The sequence below is a fragment of the Oncorhynchus mykiss genome, chromosome 17 (genome assembly GCF_057628025.1).
Source record: "Oncorhynchus mykiss isolate SJ-2025 chromosome 17, ASM5762802v1, whole genome shotgun sequence".
Lineage (NCBI taxonomy): Eukaryota > Metazoa > Chordata > Actinopteri > Salmoniformes > Salmonidae > Oncorhynchus > Oncorhynchus mykiss.
In genome coordinates, this window is record NC_143038.1 from 63,485,917 (window position 1) to 63,512,624 (window position 26,708).

The 26,708-nt window shown below is 45.9% G+C and overlaps 1 protein-coding gene across 4 annotated transcripts in view; it reads right to left on the reverse strand.

Moving 5' to 3' along the window:
- LOC110494673 (semaphorin-3F) overlaps window positions 1–26,708 on the reverse strand; it is a 109,909-nt gene that overhangs the window by 25,480 nt on the left and 57,721 nt on the right. For 2 of the 4 annotated variants that reach the window (XM_021569947.3, XM_090206285.1), the window contains exons 3-8: window positions 11,054–11,214; window positions 10,891–10,953; window positions 5,877–5,996; window positions 4,006–4,092; window positions 1,627–1,720; window positions 304–423 (exon numbers count right to left, since the gene is read on the reverse strand). In XM_021569947.3, coding sequence (XP_021425622.1) covers window positions 304–423; window positions 1,627–1,720; window positions 4,006–4,092; window positions 5,877–5,996; window positions 10,891–10,953; window positions 11,054–11,214 — 645 coding nt within the window. The remainder of the gene's footprint in view (window positions 1–303; window positions 424–1,626; window positions 1,721–4,005; window positions 4,093–5,876; window positions 5,997–10,890; window positions 10,954–11,053; window positions 11,215–26,708) is intronic. The other 2 variants (XM_021569949.3, XM_090206286.1) reach the window with 1 other exon arrangement.

A 26,708-nucleotide genomic window follows, 5' to 3' on the forward strand; every position in this document is an offset into this window, starting at 1 on the left:
TGCCATACATCCCAGACATGAAATGCTACCAGACATGTATGGCATGACAACGAACCATAGAAGACTTGGCTACAGCACAAACGTGACAAAGCATTTCCTACTGTATTGATGTGATAGGTATTGTTGACTTTTTAATGGCTGAAACAGCTAGAGGCTTAGACCATATAAACAGTATGACACACAGAGGTGCTATGAGACAGAACAGGAATGTAGAGACTGAGGAATCAATTGATACCTGATGGAAATATAAAGACAAATGCCATAGAGAGATGATGTCTGTCAGGATGAGACGTGAGACGTTACCATTTAACCATTTGGAGTTGTATTGATCCGTCCTCATGGCAGTCTGTTTCCCTAGAGTACGGAAGATGGACGCATCTGTCCCCATGAAGTCAATGTAGACCCCAGCGTAGAGCTCCCCATCTGTCAATCAGAGAAAAAGAGATTAATGGAATGTTATAGAAAGTAAAAAATCTATCGGTTGACAGGAGGTAAACCATAGGTGATTCGTGACTGCTATCACGAATATGGCCCTGTTTTCTGTAGGACAATAACACATGGTACCCCTCCCCTCCACATAACCAACCAGCTGGTGGCCAGGGTCAGGCAGGACAGTGAGGAGGGAGATCCCAGGGCAGACACTGGGGACCTGGGGAAGGATGTGGGGATGTAGTCTTTGGCCCTGGTCTGGTCATGGTAAGCAGTGTGGGGTGGAGGCCTGGGAAATGCCCACCACCAGTTGCTTGTGGCTGAGTGTGTGAGTGAGCAGGTGCTGCCCCAGTATGGGACCTGTTTAGAGTGTTGACAGATCTCCCGAAAGACAAGACAGTATTTTCCTTCTATAATCCCATCAGATTGAACCCCTTCACACTGGGGTGGGTTGGCAAGGTGACCAAACATGGCAGAAAAACTGGGGTCAAGAGAGGTACATAGAAAGCCCCCGTATAAGAGGATAATTCCTTGTTTTGCATCTGCGTTATTGTGGTATGACTGGCTGTGTTGTAGGTCAGTTATGTAGCAGCTGAGTCGCTACAGTAAGTGGATGCTAGTTAGTTCCGCCCTGGTCAGCTCTAGGTGTGGGATGACATGGGAAGTCACAGAGCGGGGTCATGCGAAGTGTCACACACCCTGGGTGGCTGGGAGGTCAGTGGAGCCATGCCAGAGAGGAAGAGGTCAACAGCTAAGTCTGACCAACTGTCTGCAAGCTGGTGTCAACACCTATTGATATGAGAACTTACATACTACTCCCTTTATCCACAAATTACAGTAAATATACTGTGCAGTACATAGATGAATACTTCTCAATACAGCAATTCACTTTTCAGTATAATTTTATGATTATGAGAATAGTATAACAATTGGATTTTTTACATCGTCACAGGGTAACTACAATTGAAGAGAAAATGGTTTTAAAAGAGGCAGAAGTTTTTGAATGAGCAAGATCTAGTGTGACTTGCCAGTGGTGCATTGATTCCACAGGGGTTGGACTGACCATAAAGACTCTTTGTGGGGAAGAGGAATATAGCTTGACGGGGAAACAATACTTTTGTTTCAATAACAGAGACACTCAATTCTTCCAATATTGGAACAAGTGACCTGAGAGAGAAGAGGTGAACAGGCACTTACTGATCAAAGCTGAGACGCTGTTGAGTTTAGGGTCGTAAGGACATTTGCCTTTCCCCGAATCCACTTTGCCTGGCTCTAAACGGAAGATATATTCCTGTAATAGATAGCAAATCAAATGTTTTTTGTCACATGCTTGGTAAAACAACAAGACTAATAGTGACTTGCTTACTTACGGGCCCTTCCCAACAATGTAGAGAGAATAATAGAAAAATAATTGAAAGATAATAACACATGAAATAAATAGACAATAACTAATGATATCTTTACACTATATACACAGGTTACCAGTACCGAGTTGATGATAACTTGGCTATATGCACGGGGTACCAGTACCGAGTCAATGTACAAGGATACGAGGTAATTGAGATAGATAAGTACATATAGGTAGGGATAAAGTGAGGACAGAAACAATTAAATATGTAAACATAAATTATTCTGTTGTTTCCATTGAGAACACAGTTGATTCAGGCCTTATTTATGTATTACAAGGGATTTGTTTTTTACATAACGCAACCCTTTGCAGGGAAATACAGACACAAGGAGGATATATAGGGAATGCAGGTTGTTTATTGGGATGAGTCTTGTCCTGGAGGCAGAGCTGAGTGATTTTTACTAGATGGGTGGGTTGCAAAGTCAGCATTTGCCCTAGAACAAGCATTTGCTTTTTGGTCATAATTAAGGTTAGGTTTAGGCATAATGTTAGCAGTGTGGTTAAGGTTATGGTTAGGTTTAAAATCAGATTGTATGACTTTGTGGCTATGCCAGCTAGTGACTACCCTGCAGAGCTGCCTCCAGTACATGAGTCATCCCAATAAAGGTTGGCACACAAATATGTGTCCTTGTTTCTAAGCACAGGTCTGTCAAATGCTGTGTTAGTGTGCTGAACCAGACATCTATGTAAAACACACTCACACACCTGTATTAGCTTTAAGCAAGGGAGTATGAAGTGTATAAGGTCAGTTATTGGCAAAATGGAGTGCTTGAGCAAAAATGAGGAGAGCGATCCAAAACGAATCCACCATGCTCCTAGTGTTAGAGATGTGGAGAGTGGCTCTGAAGTCCATGAGCCAGGACGGCATTGGCTTTGTGTCAACATTTGCTTTGTGTCAAGTAGCTTACTGTACCCCTGAGGACTGGTAATAATAATGCTTATTTTATTTTAGAATATGTGATTAGACCCCATTTCTTCCACATCATAATCAGCAGCGTCCATTTTGGATGTCAACAGGCTCTACATGATGACAGGGCCTGTCAGACACCAGATGGGCACCTGACCCAGGTCCCAGGTCCCAGACCCCAGCCCCCTGCTACAGTAGCCTCCCCAGGTCCCAGACCCCAGCCCCTTGCTACAGAAGCCTCCCCAGGTCCCAGAACCCAGCCTATTGCTTCAGTAGCCTCCCCCAGGTCCCAGAACCCAGCCCCTTGCTACAGAAGCCTCCCCAGGTCCCAGAACCCAGCCCATTGCTTCAGTAGCCTCCCCCAGGTCCCAGAACCCAGCCCCTTGCTACAGAAGCCTCCCCAGGTCCCAGAACCCAGCCCATTGCTTCAGTAGCCTCCCCCAGGTCCCAGAACCCAGCCCCTTGCTTCAGTAGCCTCCCTCGACCCAGGTCACAGCTCCTTGCTTCAGTAGCCTCCCCCAGGTCCCAGAACCCAGCCCCTTGCTTCAGTAGCCTCCCTCGGCCCAGGTGACAGCTCCTTGCTACAGCAGCCTCCCCAGGTCCCAGACCCCAGGTCCTTGCTACAGTAGCCTCCCCAGGTCCCAGAACCCAGCCCATTGCTTCAGTAGCCTCCCCCAGGTCCCAGAACCCAGCCCCTTGCTACAGAAGCCTCCCCAGGTCCCAGAACCCAGCCCATTGCTTCAGTAGCCTCCCCCAGGTGGTCCCAGAACCCAGCCCCTTGCTTCAGTAGCCTCCCTCGGCCCAGGTCACAGCTCCTTGCTTCAGTAGCCTCCCCCAGGTCCCAGAACCCAGCCCCTTGCTTCAGTAGCCTCCCTCGGCCCAGGTCACAGCTCCTTGCTTCAGTAGCCTCCCCCAGGTCCCAGAACCCAGCCCCTTGCTTCAGTAGCCTCCCTCGGCCCAGGTGACAGCTCCTTGCTACAGCAGCCTCCCCAGGTCCCAGACCCTAGGTCCTTGCTACAGTAGCCTCCCCAGAACCCAAACTGCAGTCCCTTGATACAGTAACCTCCCCTCAACCAGGGTCCCAGAGCCCAGCCGTTGCTAAAGTAGTCTCCTCTTGGCCTAAGTCCCAGCCAGTTGCTACAGTAGCCTCCCCTCGGCCCAGGTCTTAGACCCCAGCCCCTTACTACAGTATTCTCCCCTCAGCCCAGGTCCTAGACTCCAGCCCCTTGCTACAGTAGCCACCCCTCGGCCGTAGGCCCACCTTTGACTCCACAGGCCCTGCCGTAGTGCTGAAGTCTGCCGCCCGGCTGGTCCTCCCTCCGGACTGGGGTGCCTGCAGGTAGAGGGCCTAAAAAAGAGGACACGTGCCACGCGATTACCACGAGGGTCCCATCGACTGCACCCGAAAGGGACAACCCAAAACCAACTGAAACTCAGTGGAAAAATCAACCCAAGAGTTGACCAGAAGGAGAACAGAAAAAGCTCAAAGAAAGACCCATGACCGAAACACAACCATGACCGCAACAGAAGAAATGAGAGTGTAAAAAAATTACATGTAAAAAATTTGGCAGACACCAGAGCAATTAGGGTTACGTGCCTTACTCAAGGGCACAGACAGATTTTTCACCTACTGACCAACTCTCTTAACAGCTGGACTACCTGCCACCCCATGAGAATCAATGAGAAGAGAACCCAAAAGTAACAAAAAAGAACTATGTCAAGCAAAGCACGCTAGAGAGAGTTCAGTGACGTGAATAAATCAATATGGATAAGTTTCAGAATCTGCAGCTATCTAGGTTGCCAAATACATACAGAAAACATGCCATGCCATGCAAATGAAAACATAGACACAAGGTTCAGCAACATAAAAAAGACAAATGAGACCCATTTGGGTGAAAAGCAGAAAAGGAGCTCAAAGTAAAGTGAACTCAGTGAAGACGTGAGGTAATATCTGGAAAACCTTGGGAGCTGTCTGAGGACTCAACATGCGTGAGGCCTTTGGAATGATAACTGGGAGAACTTCCAAACAAATGGTTTCTGTTTACACCTCTAATTTTAACCATTGAAAACCTTTACAGTTCAAGCGATGTAGCTAGCAGGGCCTGGGGGAGAGGATGAATGTCAAGGGGATGACTGGCCTGTACATTGAAACCTAAGCCCTGCAATGAAGCGTTGAGACTAAACAGGCAGGATAGTAACAGTAAGTGTGCACTGGGGACAGCAGCTGCTGCATCTCTGATGGCCGCTGGTCTATGAGGGAGAGAGGGAGAAACAGAGGGAGGAATGGATGGAGGGGGTGAGTTACAAGGCTGATGATGGATGAGAGGCTCCATCGCTAATGATGGCCTTTCAGAGCCTCCCAGACAGGTCAGAGCACGACACATAAACAGGTGAGGGGGGAGAGGAGACAGCCGCTAGTAGAAGATAGTCCTGGTTGTTTTAGACACACAGTCAACATTCTCTTCCCTGCAGTTCTTTAGCTGGCGGTTAGCTTCCTATGGTGGCAGTTAGCTGTCTCTCCAGTAGGAGTCACTGTAACAGTGTGACACAAACTGCCAGAATAAAGGAGAGTTAACCACCTGTGAAGAGCTCATTATCTATTGGGGCATTTCCACTGAGGATTGACTCCAGTGTTTTACATCAAAAGGCTCAAACTTTTCTGTTTCCGTCTACTTGGGCCGGCACCCGTGTCTCACTGGGCCATGGCTCTGGTGGACCTGCTCTCACTTGGAAGCAAGACCCTGGGTACTTTTTGTAGCTTTAATTTACATAACAATGGCTAACTGTGAACTTTAACACCTACTCACAAAGCAACAGTCTTGAATGATGCAGAGGTTGTTGATTCTGCTCGCCACAAGGCTTTAGTGTCACACTCCTGATGGAAACACAATTACACTATAGAGTTTACATTAACATAAAACACTAGCGGCCCACTAAGTCTCAATGGAAAAGCACCAATATGAGCCTTTCTCTGGGTTCACCAGACCATGGATAGAGCAAATCAATGTGAAAAGGGGAGCAGACAAGGAGCGGAATGAGATTTTTTGACCCTGAGTTGATTGACAGATCTGACTCTGAAAGAGGGGAGTACAGGAGTGTGACCATGGTTGGCTACATCTTGTCTCTGGTTACCTGGGACCTGCGCCCGCGGTCCACGTAGGTGCAGATGGGGTTGTATGCCCCTGTTCCACACACGTACAGGTGGGTTCGGTTCCACGGCTCGATCAGACGGATGAAGTTCCCACATTCCCCCTGACGGAGACAAGAAAGAAAACGCTGTCAGTAGGATACAAGGATAATCATTACATTTTCAGAAAGATAAACACATTCTGCTCTGGACTCCTTTCAGCCTTCTGAGGAAAACAAAAGGTCCAATTGATGAGTAATAACCTTCAGCTAACCACCTCAAACTACCTCCGTTACATTTATGTATTCCACTTGTGCCCATCGAAAACATTCCTTTCGCTTAGTTGACAATTTAATTATCACAAGCCTAAAAAATATTATTACACACGTCAGGAAAACGTATTTGACTACAAGGCAAGTTGGATGAATACAGTTTCCCTGAAAAACAATGAAAGATAGGCAGACTGCTTTAATCTGAAGGTACACACACACACACGTTGAACAGGATAAGGCAGTGGCCCATGATGTCTCCTTCCAGCTGTCTGGAAACCCCTGCCTTAACACCAGCCAGTCCCCCTGTCTTAACACCAGCCAGTCCCCCTGCCTTAACACCAGCCAGTCCCCCAGCCTTAACCTCACCCAGTCCCCCTGTCTTAACACCAGCCAGTCCCCCTGCCTTAACACCAGCCAGTCCCCCTGCCTTAACACCAGCCAGTCCCCCTGCCTTAACCTCACCCAGTCCCCCAGCCTTAATGCCAGCCAGTCCCCCTGCCTTAACACCAGCCAGTCCCCCAGCCTTAATGCCAGCCAGTCCCTCAGCCTCAACCCCACTCAGCCCCCCTGCCTTAACACCAGCCAGTCCCCTGTCTTAACACCAGCCAGTCCCCCTGCCTTAACACCAGCCAGTCCCCCAGCCTGAACCTCACCCAGTCCCCCTGTCTTAACACCAGCCAGTCCCCCTGCCTTAACACCAGCCAGTCCCCCTGCCTTAACACCAGCCAGTCCCCCTGCCTTAACACCAGCCAGTCCCCCTGCCTTAACCTCACCCAGTCCCCCAGCCTTAATGCCAGCCAGTCCCCCTGCCTTAACACCAGCCAGTCCCCCAGCCTTAATGCCAGCCAGTCCCTCAGCCTCAACCCCACTCAGCCCCCCTGTCTTAACCCCAGCCACTGCCCTTGCCTTAATGCCAGTCAGTGCCCATGGCTTGTGCCCATGGCTTAACCCCACCCATTCCCCCAGCCTTAACCCCAGCCAGTGCCCCTACCTTAACGCTAGCCAGTCCCCATACTTTAACCCCAGCTGGTCCCAAAGCCTCAACCACACCCAGCCCTCCTGTCTTAACCCCAGCCAGTACCCTTGCCTTAACACCAGCCAGGCCTCCATGCTGGCCACAGTGGTACAGGACCAGGTCTCCATGCTGACCACAGTGATACAGGACCAGGTCTCCAGGACCAGGCCTCCATGCTGACCACAGTGATACAGGACCAGGTCTCCAGGACCAGGCCTCCATGCTGGCCACAGTGATACAGGACCAGGCCTCCATGCTGACCACAGTGATACAGGACCAGGTCTCCAGGGTCAGGCCTCCATGCTGATCAAAGTGATACAGGATCAGGCCTCCAGGACCAGGCCTCCATGCTGACCACAGTGATACAGGACCAGGCCTCCAGGACCAGGCCTCCATGCTGACCACAGTGATACAGGACCAGGCCTCCAGGACCCGGCCTCCATGCTGACCACAGTGATACAGGGCCAGGTCTCCAGGGTCAGGCCTCCATGCTGACCACAGTGATACAGGACCAGGCCTCCATGCTGACCACAGTGATACAGGACCAGGTCTCCAGGACCAGGCCTCCATGCTGACCACAGTGATACAGGACCAGGTCTCCAGGGCCAGGCCTCGATGCTGACCACAGTGATACAGGACCAGGCCTTCATGCTGACCACAGTGATACAGGACCAGGTCTCCAGGACCAGGCCTCCATGCTGACCACAGTGATACAGGACCAGGTCTCCATGCTGACCACAGTGATACAGGACCAGGTCTCCAGGACCAGGCCTCCATGCTGACCACAGTGATACAGGACCAGGTCTCCAGGGCCAGGCCTCGATGCTGACCACAGTGATACAGGACCAGGCCTTCATGCTGACCACAGTGATACAGGACCAGGCCTCCATGCTGACCACAGTGATACAGGACCAGGCCTCCATGCTGACCACAGTGATACAGGACCAGGCCTCCATGCTGGCCACAGTGATACAGGGCCAGGCCTCCATAATGACCACAGTGATACAGGACCAGGCCTCCATGCTGACAACAGTGATACAGGGCCAGGCCTCCATGCTGGCCACAGTGATACAGGACCAGGCCTCCATGCTGACCACAGTGATACAGGACCAGGCCTCCATGCTGACCACAGTGATACAGGACCAGGCCTCCATGCTGACCACAGTGATACAGGACCAGGCCTCCATGCTGGCCACAGTGATACAGGGCCAGGCCTCCATAATGACCACAGTGATACAGGGCCAGGCCTCCATGCTGCTGACCACAGTGATACAGGACCAGGTCTCCAGGGTCAGGCCTCCATGCTGATCAAAGTGATACAGGACCAGGCCTCCATGCTGACCACAGTGATACAGGACCAGGCCTCCATGCTGACCACAGTGATACAGGGCCAGTGTGTGTGTGTGTGTAGGTATAGGTATTCATTGCAAAGTTGTGCTCCCCCACAGGGAGTGCAGTGTGCATGATTGCCTTTGACCTCTTGCCTGAAATGACATCCCCTTTGAATTGCTTTTGAAATGTCATAATCTGTCATTACATAAAGAGGGGGTTTGCCAAGATGTCTACAGCCAATTTTCTCTCTTATTATTACCGTGTTGGAATTCCAACCCGCACGCACACACACACACACACACACACACACACACACACACACACACACACACACACACACACACACAGGGGCCCGAGGTGGTGAGCTGTGCGGGTCAGCGAGCGCATCTAAATGAACATTCCAGTTGGATAAACAGAAGTCTGCTCTCTGAAAACTAGCAGGGGAGCACGGTTATTATCCATACTCCATCCTGCATGCCACTGCCCAAATACACCCTTAGGGCTGTGTGTGGGGGTGTTGACATGTGTGAACAAATCAAAAGAGAAATCAGAGGAGGATCAGACCTTGATATGAATTTAAATGGTGCTCTCAGGTCCACGGGGGGCTGTGGTGTGTGTGTGAGTGTATGTGCAGGATTTAACCCTCTGAAACAGATGTGGTAAAACAGGAGCTCTAGCCTCCAGCTACAGTCCTTCTCACCCTAACAGATCATGATTCAAAGGGGTAAGGGAAGGGAATGATGGAATATGGCTGCATAATGTAAACTGTTGCGGATTATTCCATGTTTAATTGCCACCTCACTATCAAAGTGCCTCTCCAAAATGGCCGCCAAGTCACCTGGCAAGTCACCTGACGGCTATTGAATGGAGTGATTACTGGGGTAGCGGGAAATGTGAAAGTGGACTAACTGAAGGAGAAATTCCCTGTGTTTGTGATGCTCGTCATTTGGTGCGACGCAGACAGGATGGCGTGAGTGGTGAAACAGAAGATTCATTGTCTGTTCTTTTGAGTATTGATGTTGAGTCTTTGCCAGACAAAGTGATGTTAGGATATTTCCGCTATCCCATACCAGCTTTTGTGCCTAATCCATTACATTGTTAAAGGTGTCACGCTTATGCGCAAGTGGCAGCAGTGTGTATGAGAGAGGATCCTAGGTGTGAGAAGTGTGCAGAAGGGCATGAGACAAAGGAAAGTGTAGCATTAGGGAAAGAAGCGGTACGTTGTAATTGTATGGGGCTGGGGCTGGGATCAGAAATGTCCAGTGAGAGAGAGGCAGGTTGAGGTTACCAGGGTTAAGAAGTGCAGAGGGTGTCGTGTGCTGAGACAGTGAAGAAAATAGAGGAAGATGGGTCAAGGGAGAGGGATCCTGAGAGGATTCGTGTGAGTAGTAGATCTGTGCTACTACAGAGGGATAGGCCAATGAGTGATATACTGTGTATTCAGTAAGATTGGCTTTTTAGCGCTCATAGCAATCTATTGTACTGCAGGGATGGAACGTACATCGCAGAAAATAGAGGTTGCGGTGGCAGCTGCAGAGAAGTATTTGGGTGTACGAGCTTTTGACGTCAGAAGAGTTACAGGGTGTGTTGAGAAGCGGTGTCCCGTCCTCCCAGGCCGGTGGCCTGAGGTAGGATCAGATAGGTTTAACTAGAGGAATAGGGTGGTGGGTTTTTAATCAGTGTAGGGTGTAGGGAGATGGCAGGAATTGATTTATTATTATAAAAAAATGTATCACGCAAAGTATAATGGATTTATACCCCAGTTTAGTTGGTGGCGGTAATGCACAATGTATTGGATGCCAACCGCTGTTAAACCTTATCGAAGACGAACACCACACCAAGCAACAGCCCTCAGATGAAGAACCAGCAGAATGCGTCATTGACCAAAAGTGAGTTATTATCTGATGCTTTGTCTGACTATGTACTTTGATTTGTTCTGTAGTTTGTGCCTTATAGATGATGTTCTTTAACTTTACTGTTGATGCTGCACTGCCCTATTGCTTGCCCATGGCTACTTATCTTCAGCATTTTGCATATTGTTTATTTAAGTTTAAACCGTTTCAGTAGCATTATATGGGAAATGTGTATTGAATGTGTATTGATGAATTGTGCCAGGGTAATTGTAACTTATTGTGGATTTGTTAATAACTGTCACATTTCCATTGTTCCTAGAACCATACATACTACATTCTATAACGTCAATGTCCTCTGATGATTGACCTGCCAAAATAAAACAGTACAAAGTGATCAAAGTGAAGTCCTGAATCCAAGTCTCTCTGACAGGAGCCCTTTGGCGGCCACTAAAACCAGCCATACAGTTCTTTCAAAACTAGACCATTTCTTACACCAAGAGCACAACTAACCCACATGTCAAGATGATTGAGAGAGTATGGTACTCACGTTGATATCCTTTCCAGACAAAACACACTCAGTTTTCCTCTGAGGAGCCACAGGCCAGTGAATCTGAGAGAGAGGAGAGAGAGAAGCAGGTTAGTTTTAGTGCTAGACATGCAGTATCCAGCAGGTCTAGCTAGGATCAATAATGGAGTGGGTCATCTCTTACTATGAGTGGCTCCTTGTTGATGTCGTGCAGGTCCAGAGACAGGATGTAGTCCTTGCTGCCCACGTACATGCGGTCGTGGTCCTCGTCCATACGCAGGATACGGTAGTCTGTTGAGTTGAGCAGGAAGGAGAAGTGGTGGGCAGTGCCAGTAGATCTCAGCTCTAAAGCGAGGGAGAGGAAGATAATTAGTTTTAATCACTGTAGTCATGAACAATGTGGCCGTAAAGTGCAGTGTATATTGAGAAACATGTAATTCACATACAGGTTACTGCCAAAATAATGGAAACACTTTAGTAAATGAGGGATACAAAATATATTGAAACCAGGTGCTTCCACACAGGTATCCTTCCTTAGTTAATTAAGCAATTATGCTTAGGGTATGAATAAAATGCTGAGCAGGCAAATCTTGGGGACATTATTTTAGCTACCATGGCAATGCCCCTGCTCCCATAGGATGACAATGCCTCCATCCACAAGGAACAAGTGGTCACTGAGTGGTTTGATGAGCATGAAAACGATGTAAACCATATGCCATGGCCAGCTGTCACCAGATCTCAACCCAATTGAACACCTATGGGAGATTCTGAGACAGCGTTTTCCACCACCCTCAATAAAACACCAAATTATGGAATTTCTCGTGGAAGAACTGAAGAATTTCTCGTGGAAGAGTTCCAGTAAGAGTTCACTGTGGTGTTCTGGCTCGTGGTGGCCAAACGCCCTATTAAGACAATTGTTTCCTTTATTCTGTATATTCAAAAGTGATTAGCCTTTTATTGAGAGTCAGTTCAAGGCAACAAGATCCTAGAACTGGCACAGGAACCTTACAGTAACAGTCCTTTTGGGGGGAAATCATATTTCCTCCACAAAGTCATGCCAACATTATCCAAGCACACACACAAAAACAAACCTTGTGCCGCTTACAATAACTTCAACCACTCATAAAACTAGGCTCCAAATGTAATCCTCCGACACCCCCACTACCCACTAACATTTACATTAGCTGTGGTGGAGCGATGCCTGCTACTCCAATCTTCTGTTTACATTCAGTTGCTCTGTATGACATACGAACCCTCGCTGGCTGTTTTTATGGTTTTTTCTTTTTGAATTGCTATGAGTTATGGTATATAAATGTAATTACACACATCCCAAAAGTGACGCACGAAGAGTATTTCCATAGACATTTTCATTCTGTGTAACAGTAACATTAAGAGGTGCCCGTCAGACTGTGGGTGATGCGAGACTAACACAGGGAATGGACAATATCTGTTCTTGCTGTAATGTGGTAACTAAGGGAACGCACACTTAGACAGGAAATGCAACCTGGGTTTACAAGAAGTGTCTCAACGTGAATATATAATATTTAATATCTAATATCTGCACAATATCAGCATAAGCCATCATAAAACCCCAAAGCCTGTATGGGGTTTGATTTATTAGGATCCCCATTAGCTGACGCCAACGTGGTGACAGTTACTCTTACTGGGGTCCGACACATAACGGAAAATACATTACAGGCAAAATACTTTACAATTTACATACATTTAAAAACATGAACATGTAGTGTGTGTGTGGGGGGGCGGGACGAGACAGAGGAGGCATAAACATGGGAACAGACTACTACCCACTTTCTCTGCAAAACGTATAGTTTGAAATGGTTGATATTCCAAACAATAAAGCCTAGAATCAACAAGAAATATGTTTTGACCAGTCCAAATTCTGGCATACTACTGTATCATTCAGTACTTTGGCAAAGATCATGGACTTCTGAGTTATGTATTTATTAAAATTTATCACAAGCCATTTGACTGATACAGCATGGTTTACTTTATTGAAACCTAGGAAGTCCCTGAATTTTCCACGTAAATATAGTAGATCTTTAACCTCTGATACATTTCATTAAAAAAAAATTGGGTGCATTGAACTGTCAAAAGTTTAGCAACTTTCATATATTTGGTTATGATTAATTAAAGACCTGCAAATATGTTTTAAATTTAGCTCGGAAGCCCATTGTTTAAAGAAACAATGTTTAGACTCAAAACGCATACACAAATGTCTAACCATTGGCCCCAATGACTTTATCTGTGATGGCAAATGTATCATATACTGTATGCATTGACTTCCAAACTCTCCAAAACACATGGCAATATCCCTAGCAGGACAAGCATTTGCCCAGATGACTGTTTAAGTTTACCATCACTTGACGTTAATGTACTAACAGAAATTGGGGGATGGCCAATCTCTAACATCTAGAGGGGAATAAAGGAAACCAAGAATAGCAGTCCAGATCAATATGTCCTGACACAACAAGATGATTCAAAACACATTTGATTTCCAATGCCCTCCAGAATTACATGCATAATGTCTTGCGGAGTTGTTCTATAATATCAAAGGCTGGGAATTCAACTAACTTGCTCCTTCTATTGATCCCATATGTTGTTCTCAGGCTGTTGCATAGCAAGTCCGTCTTAGCGTTTTCTATTTCATCACACTGTCTGACATGCTTCTCCAATGTCCTTTTAGTATATGCATCCTCATTGAAGAGTGACTGCATGTCCTCAAAAGAACACTCACAGTGTCTGCACTTACTGTAGGCAAAGCCCACACCCTCTTTGAACCCTGCTAGTTCATGTTGTGCCAGGGTGTCTCCACAGAGAGAGACCATGGCACCATATGTCATTTTCTCTCTGTTAATAGTTTGCATTTTAACCCCACTCTACAATGTATCCATGTCTTCCTTGATTCTATTCAATTTTACATCTACACCAGATTGACGGAGGTCTGGTGATCTAGCCACGGCAAGTAGCCTGATAGCAGCCAGTTTAGACCTGTATTTTGGATTTATATTTCCTAGGGTGTAGTACACCATTAACAACTTGTTTTTTGATGCAAAGGATCCTAGTGGATTACAGATCTCTATTTCATCCGTGTACAGAACAATCTGCAATGCATTTGGTTTCTCTGAAAATAAGGGATGTGATTTTAGAAGAGCACCATCAACAATGTCATGAAAAAAACATTCTCTGCACATCTGGGGTCCCTTTTCAACCAGACAAAATCCTTGGGTGTGATAAGAACTGTTCTAGACTTTTGACTAATGGTATATAATGAAATAATTTGTCTTTGATGAAAATGTCTTTTGATCCTCCACATTACATCCTGCATATGGTTCCAGCAACTGGAATTTCCTCTGCGTCCAAACAGCTAAACAGCTTCTTAATTACACTGTCCTGTCTAAATGTTGTTGCAACGCCAGCAAAAGGCTCAATGAAATTGTCAAATATATCCATTGCATCTTCTTCAAGTTGACCTGATGTGCTTCCTGAATGCTTCTTTAGCACTCCCTCCATCTGCTTCCTGAATGCTTCTTTAGCACTCCCTCCATCTGCTTCCTGAATGCTTCTTTAGCACTCCCTCCATCTGCTTCCTGAATGCTTCTTTAGCACTGCCTCCATCTGCTTCCTGAATGCTTCTTTACCACTGCCTCCATCTGCTTCCTGAGGTTGTCCAATAGTGATGATTGATACTGCTGTACCCCAGCAACAATGTCATTCAAGCCGTTCTGAAAATGAGAGAGAGAGAGAGAGAGAGAGAGAGAGAGTTGGTGATGTCATCAATCATGACGGTTGGAACACACCTTCATGGATACTTATGACATACAGATTTTGTATATGACATATTCATTAACATAAGGACATATGGGATCAACAATAGTAAGGTGGACAACCTAGCACCAAGAATGAACTCAACCATCACTGAACCACTACAAAATGCTATGCATAATGTAACTAACCAAATGCTGTGCTCTGTTCAGGAAAAGCATCTTACCTGTGAGAGACGATGCTTGGCTCTGGCATTTATCACAAAAACAGTGGCATGTGTAGTCAGATCCTAAAAAAAAGTTGACATTGAATGTAGTATCCTGACATGTGCAGGCTGGACATTACTAGTTCATGACAAGTATAATGTTTGTGACAGGAGAAGTGGTTGTGAAGACTGACTATGAATGCTATTAGTATAGCCAAGTACTTAAAAAAATATGGTCAATTTCAGTAGATTGCCACCAACCGAGTAACTTACTTACTTACTGTGACAGCTCCATGTTGGTCAATGCCCCTTTTCCCTTCGTCTGAGTCAGGTGTATGGAGTTGCTGATCAGTGATGCTGGAGTTAGCTAGAAGCTGATCGGGTTGAATGTTGTCCTGTGTAGCACATGTCAAAGAAACAGATTATTATTTGTAATTGTATTTAGTTTCACCAATAGTTCTATTTAAGTGTTTTGTTCCTATGGGACATTGATTATTTTCACATTAACACAGCTTTAGCCATAAGAGTCATTATAGCTAAAATTATCGAATAGCTTAAATGGACAGTATGACTTTGGTCCTGTCCATTCACTAAAACATTATTTTTTTTAAAATTCAGCAGTAAACAAAAACAAATCCTAGCTAGCTACTTACTTGTTCCGGGGGTACTTGGCTTTCCTCCGATGGCTGTTCACCTGGTCTGGTGCCTTCAGGTAGGTGTTGAAGGTGTATCTTCTCTTTACATGATGATAGAAGGAATTGTATACTCTATATTCCTCAGTGCATCCGCAAATACCACAGAGCAACCAGAAATCAGGGCTGCGACTGTGAAATCTATTGATATGGCTCAATAACAGTTTCAATGAAAACGTCATAAAAACACAGCAGATAACGCACTTGAACGTTACTAAAAGGAAACGCAAGTAAAACATTCCCACTTCTTACTATGAAAAGGGTGAAAATAACTAAAAATGATGTTCACAAGTCTTTTTTTTACGACCAAGTAATTTGATTGGAGTAGAGTATAACAGCACTGGGACTTTTAACTATACATGTATCACTCTGCTTTGCAGGTGTTCTAATAACCGTTAATTAATTACATTAACGATCGTTATCTATCTTAGATTGTAACAAACGTCGCACCACAAAGATTAACATATTTCCTCAAATAACATTTTAGTTAAATTATGAATGGTCATCAGGAGAGGACGGTAACGTGTAGACCTACACAAAGTAGCAAGCTAGTGTGTAGGAAAATGTTTATGTGGCGCTTGACAACAGTCAAGTTCCAGTCCAGTTGTGGAACTATGTGTTCCAGTCCTGTCTCAGTCCAGTTGTGGAACTATGTGTCCCAGTCCAGTTGTGGAACTATGTGTTCCAGTCCAGTTGTGGAACTATGTTTCCCAGTCCAGTTGTGGAACTATGTGTCCCAGTCCAGTTGTGGAACTATGTGTCCCAGTCCAGTTGTGGAACTACGTGTCCCAGTCCAGTTGTGGAACTATGTGTCTCAGTCCAGTTGTGGAACTATGTTTCCCAGTACAGTTGTGGAACTATGTTTCCCAGTCCAGTTGTGGAACTATGTGTTCCAGTCCAGTTGTGGAACTATGTGTCCCAGTCCAGTTGTGGAACTATGTGTCCCAGTCCAGTTGTGGAAATATGTGTCCCAGTCCAGTTGTGGAACTATGTGTCCCAGTCCAGTTGTGGAAATATGTGTCCCAGTCCAGTTGTGGAACTATGTGTCCCAGTCCAGTTGTGGAACTATGTGTCCCAGTCCAGTTGTGGAAATATGTGTCCCAGTCCAGTTGTGGAACTATGTGTCCCAGTCCAGTTGTGGAACTATGTGTCCCAGTCCAGTTGTGGAAATATGTGTCCCAGTCCAGTTGTGGAAATATGTGTCCCAGTCCAGTTGTGGAACTATGTGTCCCAGTCCAGTTGTGGAACTATGTGTTCCAGTCCAGTTGTGGAACTATGTGTCCCAGTCCAGTTGTGGAACTATGTGTCCCAGACAAACAAATCATAATTGGTTGTCGCTTATTACTGTTAACTAATAAATGGTGCTTGTAGAACTGTTGTATAAAAGCAATATCACACTCGAGGTCGTGCTGTTATACTGAATATTATTATCTTCGGCACTCGGCCTGCGGCCTTGTACCTACGACCGAATCACAGCTGTGCTGATATTCAGCACTCCCTTTCGTGTGATATTGCTTAACTGACATACGTTCATTACATTATCTAGCGACATAAGGGAGGCCTATAAATAAAAAGTCATTTAACAACACCATGAACGAAGATGGAATGGATGACACATATCCGGGCATGGATCATATATCAACCGCAGTATTAAAAGGTAATGTTCATTTGTTTATACCCGTCTACCTTCAGTTAGCTAACGTTCATTTGAATTGGAAAGTTGGCAAACCAAGTTAGCATGCTATTTTAACTAGGTAACGTTGACTGTTAGCAGTTTAACAGTTTAACTTTGGTTAGATTGATAGTGTTTCATTGCCAGATTAGTGATAATAAGGTGTAAATGTGCCCTAATGACTGACACCGTCGATTATTTAGCTTCGCCGTCTTTGGCGCCCTTTCTACTGACAATAGAAAATAAATAGAAAGGGTGCCGAACGGCGAAGCTAAATAATTGACGGTGTCAGTCATTGTCGACAATCTTAGCTAGGCTAACTAAGATTAACATAACTAAGAGTTTCAAAAAGGGCGACAATTTAGTTAGTTTAATTTGCTTGCACTATCTTTTGGTTTAAAGTAATTAACGTCAACGTTAATGATATACTGGTAGTCTAATTTTGTTAGCTAACATTAGCTAGCTTGGTAAATCATTCCTGCATTAATTGGAAAGGGAAGACAGTATGCTAATGTCTCATAACCTATATCAACCTGACACGTCTATGTATTAGTTGCTAATTATTTAACTATTTACCATGTGGTTAAATGTGTATTTCAGCTGCTAATATAAGCACAGACATGGTGTCCAGCTTCTTAATCTTGGAACTACCCATCCCATCCCATCCCATTGTCATCAACTACACTAATTAGCATACAGCAATGGTCAAAAAATATTCCTAGAAAATATTAATTTTCATGAAATCACAAGTGAAATATAGTGAAACACAGCTTAGCCTTTTGTTAATCACCCTGTCATCTCAGATTTTGAAATTATGCTTTACAGCCAAAGCAATACAAGCGTTTGTGTAAATTTATCGATAGCCTAGCATAGCATTATGTCCAGCTAGCAGCACAAAGCTTGGTCATGAAAATCAGAAAAGCAATCAAATTAACCATTTACCTTTGATGATCTTCGGATGTTTAGTTAGTTAGACAGCAAATGTTCCTTTTGTTCCATAAATATTTTTTTTATACCCAAAATACCTCCGTTTGTTTGTCACGTTATGTTCAGATATCCACCGGAAATAGCGGTCACGACAACACCGAAAAAAATTACAAATTATATCCATAATATCGACAGAAACATGGCAACAGTTTTTTATCAATCCTCAAGGTGTTTTTCAAATATCTATTAGATAATATATCAACCGGGACAATGGGCTTTTCAGTAGGAGCGAGAGGAAAAATTACTACCTCTGTCTTTTACGCAAGAATCACTCAGAGCCCTCAGCTGGCCACTTACGCAATGTAGTCGTTTACACTCATTCTTCAACATAAAGGCTTGAAACTACGTCACAATGCTATAGACACCTTAGGGAATACGTAGAAAAAGGAATCTGGTTGATATCCCTTTCAGTGGCCAATAGGGGTGAATAGGAACACATCAGTTTCAAAACATGAGTCACTTCCTGATTGGATTTTTCGTAGGCTTTCGCCTGCAATATCAGTTCTGTTATACTCACAGACAATATTTTGACAGTTTTGGAAACATTAGTGTGTTTTCTATCCTAAGCTGTCAATTATATGCATATTCTAGCATATGGTCCTGAGAAATAGGCGGTTTACTTTGGGAACGTTATTTTTCCAAAATAAAATAGTGCCCCCTAGTTTCAAGAGGTTAAAGGAGGATTTATGTGATCTCTTTCCCGGGCCAGTGCACTTCTTCAGAACCATTTAGAGACTTACTCATGGTGAAAATGAGATAATGTTAGATTTTCACAGTTGGGAGACATTTAATCTAACCATGCAGGCAGTGTTTCCTGTTATCAAAGAAGCATTTCCTGGCCATCATAACAATACATGTATCTGAAGATGTATTTGTTTTGATGTTTCCTGTTACGTTCTTGTTACAGTGTGGTGCTATTTGTTCTTTATAATTACCATTGAATAAATGTATGTCTTATACAGGGTGAAGAATCAGACCTGTGTAGACCAGGCACCTCCTCTGGGACCTGTGATTTCAGCCCCACTCCCACACCCTCCTCCTCCTCCACCCCTTCCACACTCCACCCACTTCCACTTTGTTTTTGTGGTCATATTTGTTTTTCTCTTTGTGTTTGTGTCAGTCTGCAGAAGTCCCCAACACCTTTCTTCAGGCGAGACCACTCTTCAGCCCTGTCGTGATTGTCTGCGAAACCAACTGCATACTGGCCATTGGAACCATGCCTGTGGAGACCTTCCCAAAAGAGAACATCTATGCCAGCGTGACTTATCTCATGGCGTGTTATTACGCCTTTCACCTCACATATGGGCTTGCTCCTACCTATCTCTCTGATTTGGTCCTGCCGTACATACCTACATGTACGCTACGGTCACAAGACGCAGGCCTCCTAATTGTCCCTAGAATTTCTAAGCAAACAGCTGGAGGCAGGGCTTTCTCCTATAGAGCTCAATTTTTATGGAACGGTCTGCCTACCCATATCAGAGACGCAAACTCGGTCTCAACCTTTAAGTCTCTACTGAAGACTCATCTCTTCAGTGGGTCATATGATTGAGTGTAGTCTGGCCCAGGAGTGGGAAGGTGAACGGAAAGGCTCTGGAGCAACGAACCACCCTTGCTGTCTCTGCCTGGCCGGTTCCCCTCTTTCCACTGGGATTCTCTGCCTCTAACCCTATTACAGGGGCTGAGTCACTGGCTTACTGGGGCTCTCTCATGCCGTCCCTAGGAGGGGGTGCGTCACCTGAGAGGGTTGATTCACTGATGTGGTCATCCTGTCTGGGTTGGCGCCCCCCCCCCCCCTTGGGTTGTGCCGTGGCGGAGGTCTTTGTGGGCTATACTCAGCCTTGTCTCAGGATGGTAAGTTGGTGGTTAAAGATATCCCTCTAGTGGCGTGGGGGCTGTGCTTTGGCAAAGTGGGTGGGGTTATATCCTTCCTGTTTGGCCCTGTCCGGGGGTGTCCTCGGATGGGGCCACAGTGTCTCCTGACCCATCCTGTCTCAGCCTCCCGTATTTATGCTGCAGTAGTTTATGTGTCGGGGGGCTAGGGTCAGTTTGTTATATCTGGAGTACTTCTCCTGTCCTATTCGGTGTCCTGTGTGAATCTAAGTGTGCGTTCTCTAATTCTCTCCTTCTCTCTTTCTTTCTCTCTCTCGGAGGACCTGAGCCCTAGGACCATGCCCCAGGACTACCTGACATGATGACTCCTTGCTGTCCCCAGTTCACCTGGCCGTGCTGCTGCTCCAGTTTCAACTGTTCTGCCTTATTATTATTCGACCATGCTGGTCATTTATGAACATTTGAACATCTTGGCCATGTTCTGTTATAATCTCCACCCGGCACAGCCAGAAGAGGACTGGCCATCCCACATATGCTCTCTCTAATTCTCTCTTTCTTTCTCTCTCTCGGAGGACCTGAGCCCTAGGACCATGCCCCAGTATACCTGACATGATGACTCCTTGCTGTCCCCAGTCCACCTGACTGTGCTGCTGCTCCAGTTTCAACTGTTCTGCCTTATTATTATTCGACCATGCTGGTCATTTATGAACATTTGAACATCTTGGCCATGTTCTGTTATAATCTCCACCCGGCACAGCCAGAAGAGGACTGGCCACCCCACATAGCCTGGTTCCTCTCTAGGTTTCTTCCTAGGTTTTGGCCTTTCTAGGGAGTTTTTCCTAGCCACCGTGCTTCTACACCTGCATTGCTTGCTGTTTGGGATTTTAGGCTGGGTTTCTGTACAGTACTTTGAGATATCAGCTGATGTACGAAGGGCTATAGAAATAAATTTGATTTGATTTGATTTGATTTGACATATCCCAAGTGCATTGCGACACTCCTCTCGGACGCCATCCACAACCTGGATATGACTTCTTCACGTAAAAGGCTATGGCCGACTGGAAAAAGATCATTACTGACTAGGGTTGCACGATACAATTTTTTCAATTGCTGGTCCCGATAACAGAACTGCGTGTATCAGCCAATCCGAGAACCGATCCGATAACCTTTAATGAATAGGCAGGGTGTTTGTTGTTTATTATCAGAATGGTTTTAAGCACTGATACATTTGTTATTTTGCCATAGGTCTTACATTTGGTCTTTGTTGTTTCTACATTCTTTGTTCTGCCCATATGCAGCCTCTGGATATACTGAGTCCTCAATAAAGAAGTGAAAAGAAAGGCTCTCAAAAACAAGAAAAAAAGCATTAAAATGGGGTAAATATGACTTAAAATAAGCTAAATTATCTGCTAACAAAACAGGAAAATTTCATTTGCCAAGATTTTTAAAACAAGTAAAAATATCTAGTCTCAAAGAACGCACAGATACAGTTGAAGTCGGAAATTTCCATACACCTTAGCCAAATACATTTAAACTCAGTTTTTCACAATTCCTGACATTTAATCCTAGTAAAAATTCCCCGTTTTAGGTCAGTTAGGATCACCACTTTATTTTAAGAATGTGTATTTTGACACATTCCTCCTGACAGAGCTGGTGCAACTGAGTCAGGTTGGTAGGCCTCCTTGCTCGAACACGCTTTTTCAGTTCTGCCCACAACTTTTCTATAGGATTGAGGTCAGCGCTTTTTCATGGCCACTCCAATACCTTGACTTTGTTGTCATTAAGCCATTTTGCCACAACTTTGAAAGTATGCTTGGGGTCATTGTCCATTTAGAAGACCCATTTGCGACCAAGCTTTAACTTCCTGATTGATGTCTTGAGACGTTGCTTCAATATATCCACATCATTTTCCTGCTTCATGAAGCCATCTATTTTGTGAAGTGCACCAGTCCCTCCTTCAGCAAAGCACCCCCACAACATGATGCTGCCACCCCCGTGCTTCACGGTTGGGATGGTGGTCTTCGGCTTGTAAGCCTCCCCCTTTTTCCTCCAAACATATTGATGTTCATTATGGCCAAACAGTTCTATTGTTGTTTCATCAGACCAGAGGACATTTCTCCAAAAAGTACGATCTTTGTCCCCATGTGCAGTTGCAAACCGTAGTCTGGCTTTTTTATGGCGGTTTTGAAACAGTGGCTTCTTCCTTGCTGAGCGGCCTTTCAGGTTATGTCGATATAGGACTCGTTTTACTGTGGATATAGATATTGTTGTACCTGTTTCCTCCAGCATTTTCACAAGGTTCTTTACTGTTCTGGGATTGATTTGCACTTTTCGCACCAAAGTACATTCATCTCTAGGAGACAGAACACGTCTCCTTCCTGAGGAGTATGACGGCTGCGTGGTCCCATGGTGTTTATACTTGCGTACTATTGTTTGTACAGATGAACGTGGTACCTTCAAGCATTTGGGAATTTCTCCCAAGGATGAACCAGACTTCTGGAGGTCTACAATTTCTTTTCTAAGGTCTTGGCTGAATTCTTTTGATTTTCCCATGATGTCAAGCAAAGATGCACTGAGTTTGAAGGTAGGCCTTGAAATACATCCACAGGTACACCTCCAATTGACTCAAATTATGTCAATTAGCCTATCAGAAGCTTCTAAAGCCATGACATCATTTTCTGGAATTTTCCAAGCTGTTTAAGAGTCACGTCCTGACCTTAGTTACTTTTTTATGTCTCTATTTTGGTTTGGTCAGGGCGTGAGTTGGGGTGGGCATTCTATGTTTTCATTCTAAGTTTTGTTCTGTGTGTTGTATTTCTATGTGTTTGGCCTGGTATGGTTCCCAATCAGAGGCAGCTGTCTACCGTTGTCTCTGATTGAGAACCATACTTAGGTAGCCTGTTCCCACCTGTGTTTGTGGGTAGTTGTTTCCTGTTTTGTGTTGTGTCACCTTGCAGGACTGTTTCGATTTTCGTTGTTTCACTTTTGTTATTTTGTGTTCAGTGTTCAGTTGTAATACATTTAAGATGGACACGTACCACGCTGCATTTTGGTCCGATCTTTCCTATTCCTCGTCCGAAGAAGACGACAATCGTTACATTAAGGCAAGGTCAACTTAGTGTATGTAAACTTCTGACCCACTGGAATTGTGATACAGTGAATTATAAGTGAAATAATCTGTCTGTAAACAATTGTTGGAAAAATGACTTGTGTCATGCACAAAGTAGATGCCCTAACCGACTTGCCAAAACTATAGGTTGTTAACAAGAAATTTGTGGAGTGGTTGAAAAACGAGTTTTAATGACTCCAACCTAAGTGTATGTAAACTTCTGACTTCAACTGTATCTACATGAACATGTAGTGTGTGTGTGGGAGCGGGACGAGACAAGAGTAGGCAGAAACATGGGAACAGACTACCCATTATCTCTGATCTGGCCCTGGTAATGGAAGACATGTAACGTGACTCCGGTTCTAGTGTTCTAGTGTTCTAGAGTTCTAGTGGTGTTCTAGTTTCCTAGTGTCCTAGAGTTCTAGTGGTGTTCTAGTGTCCTAGTGTCCTAGTGGTGTTCTAGAGTTCTAGTGTCCTAGAGTTCTAGTGGTGTTCTAGTGGTGTTATAGTGTCCTAGTGTTCTAGAGTTCTAGTGGTGTTCTAGAGTTCTAGTGGTGTTCTAGAGTTCTAGTGGTGTTCTAGAGTTCTAGTGGTGTTCTAGAGTTCTAGTGTCCTAGAGTTCTAGTGGTGTTCTAGAGTTCTAGTGGTGTTCTAGTGTCCTAGTGTCCTAGAGTTCTAGTGGTGTTCTAGTGTCCTAGTGTCCTAGTGGTGTTCTAGTGTCCTAGAGTTCTAGTGGTGTTCTAGAGTTCTAGTGGTGTTCTAGTGTTCTAGTGTCCTAGAGTTCTAGTGGTGTTCTAGTGTTCTAGTGTCCTAGAGTTCTAGTGGTGTTCTAGTGTCCTAGTGGTGTTCTAGTGTCCTAGTGTTCTAGTGTCCTAGAGTTCTAGTGGTGTTCTAGAGTTCTAGTGGTGTTCTAGTGTCCTAGTGTCCTAGTGGTGTTCTAGTGTCCTAGTGTTCTAGTTTCCTAATGTCCTGGTGTCCTAGTGTGCTAGTGTCCTAGGGTTCTAGTGTTCTAGATTTCTAGGGCCACCGGTCGAAAACAGCTCGGGTGGATCAACCTACCAACCCAGAGGGACAAGTTCATAAAAATGTAAAGTTCTTAAAAAAAACAAAACAATTCTGGTCATACCACAGTCCAGTTACATGTAGATTTGAATTCCATGTGAACTCATCGTAATGTTTTACATTTTAGTAATTTACCAGACTCTCTTATCCAGAGCAACTTACTGTAGTAGTGAGTGAGTACATTGTTGTGCTGGTCCCGCATGGGAACCCTCAACCCTGGCATTGCAAGTGCCATGCTCTACCAACTGAGATACACGGGAAACATTTTTTGAAACAATCTGGAAATAAAACCTGTCGCAAATTACTAATCTGTCATTAATGGCGGATTGCTGCCATGGATTGGTGTGTGTGTGTGTGTGTGCGTGCATTTATGTGTGAGATCAGGGGTGTGAGGGCAGATGGATGGGAGGTTTGGGACACAGAGTAGAGCTTTGTTCCTGTCCTCCTCCCATTAGTTTCAACTGGTCTGGTATGATAATGGGTCCATTAAAAGGTTGAGAGGATCTCAGTGTTAAACCATATGTCACGCCCTGGCCATATAGAGGCTTTTAATTCTCTATTTTGTTTAGGCCAGGGTGTGACTAGGGTGGGCATTCTATGTTATTTTTTTTCTATGATTTTGTATTTCTTTGTTTTTGGCCGGGTATGGTTCCCAATCAGGGACTGATTCTCTGATTGAGAACCATACTTAGGTAGCTCTTGCCCACATGGGTTTTGTGGGTAGTTGTTTTCTGTTTTGTGTATTGCACCTTGCAGAACTGTTCGTTTGTCGTTTTGTTGTTTTTTCCCCGGTACGCACCCCAGCATGGGGTGATGCGCACTGTGTCTCGGCCGAGTATTCAGAGGCCGGTGTGCTCTGTGCCAGCGTCACACATTTGCCGGGTGGAAGCTGGCATCCAGCCAGAACGGGGGGGCAGCTATGCGGTCGAGACCGCCAGTGCGCCTCCACAGCCCTGTATATCCGGTGCCTCGGCAAAGGAAGAGGCCGCCTGTATGTCTCCCCAGCCTGGTGAGTCCTATGCCTGCTCCCAGAACCAAGTCTCCCTCCAGTCCGGAGCTGCCAGAGCCGCCCTCCTGTCCAGAGCTGCCAGAGTCGATCTCCAGTCCGGAGCTGCCAGAGTCACCCTCCAGTCCGGAGCTGCCAGAGTCGCCCTCCAGTCCGGAGCTGCCAGAGTCGCCCTCCAGTCCGGAGCTGCCAGAGTCGCCCTCCAGTCCGGAGCTGCCAGAGTCGCCCTCCAGTCCGGAGCTGCCAGAGTCGCCCTCCTGTCCGGAGCTGCCAGAGCCGCCCTCCTGTCCGGAGCTGCCAGAGCCGCCCTCCTGTCCGGAGCTGCCAGAGCCGCCCTCCTGTCCGGAGCTGCCAGAGCCGCCCTCCTGTCCGGAGCTGCCAGAGCCGCCCTCCTGTCCGGAGCTGCCAGAGCCGCCCTCCTGTCCGGAGCTGCCAGAGCCGCCCTCCTGTCCGGAGCTGCCAGAGCCGCCCTCCTGTCCGGAGCTGCCAGAGCCGCCCTCCTGTCCAGAGGCGCCAGTGCCGCCCGTCACTCAGAAGCTGCCAGAGTCGCCCTTCACTCCGGAGCCACCAGAATCGCAGCCCCTCAGTCCAGAGGCGCCCCTCAGTCCAGTGGCGCCCTCTTCAGTCCGGGCCTGCTGCGAGGGTCCCCACTCCAGAGGCGCCACCTAAGTGGGCCAAGACTGAGGTGGAGCAGGGTCCACGTCCCGTACCCGAGCCGCCGCCGTAAAGAAGGCCCACCCGGACCCTCCCCTTTAGAGTCAGGTTTTGCGGCCGGAGTCCACACCTGTGGGGGGGGGGTGGGGGGGTGGGGGGGGGGTGGGGGGGGGGTGGTACTGTCACGCCCTGACCATAAAGAGGCTTTATATTCTCTATTTTGGTTAGGCCAGGGTGTGACTAGGGTGGGCATTCTATGTTCTTTTTTCTATGTTTTTGTGTTTCTTTTTTGGCCGGGTATGGTTCTCCATCAGGGACTGATTCTCTGATTGAGAACCATACTAACTCTTGCCCACATGGGTTTTGCGGGTAGTTGTTTTCTGTTTTGTGTATTGCACCTTGCAGAAGTGTTCGTTTGTCGTTTCTTTTTTTTTTTCTCCAAGTATTCGTATTTTTTAAAAGGTATTATGAATACTTACCACGCTGCACCTTGGTCCGATCCTTCATATTCCTCATCAGACGATGACGAGAATCGTTACACCGTAGCTGGGAAACTGACAGGAGGTCTTTCTCTCTCTGTCTCTCAAGGTGGGCCTCTGTGCGTGCAGCTTGGGAAAGTTGATCCAGCACCTGGACCCCAAATGTCCCAGAGGACACCACGAAATAGGTCCTGTTCATTTTCCACTCCGATGGGTGCAGACAAACGACCCCCGTCTTCTGTAACTTCTACTACTTTTCCAGAGCCCCCCCTTTCTCCTGCCGCTAATGGTATGCTTCATTGAATCAAGAGGAGAAAGTCTCTTCTCAATAAAAAAGCCCTCCCCACAACAGCTTTAGTG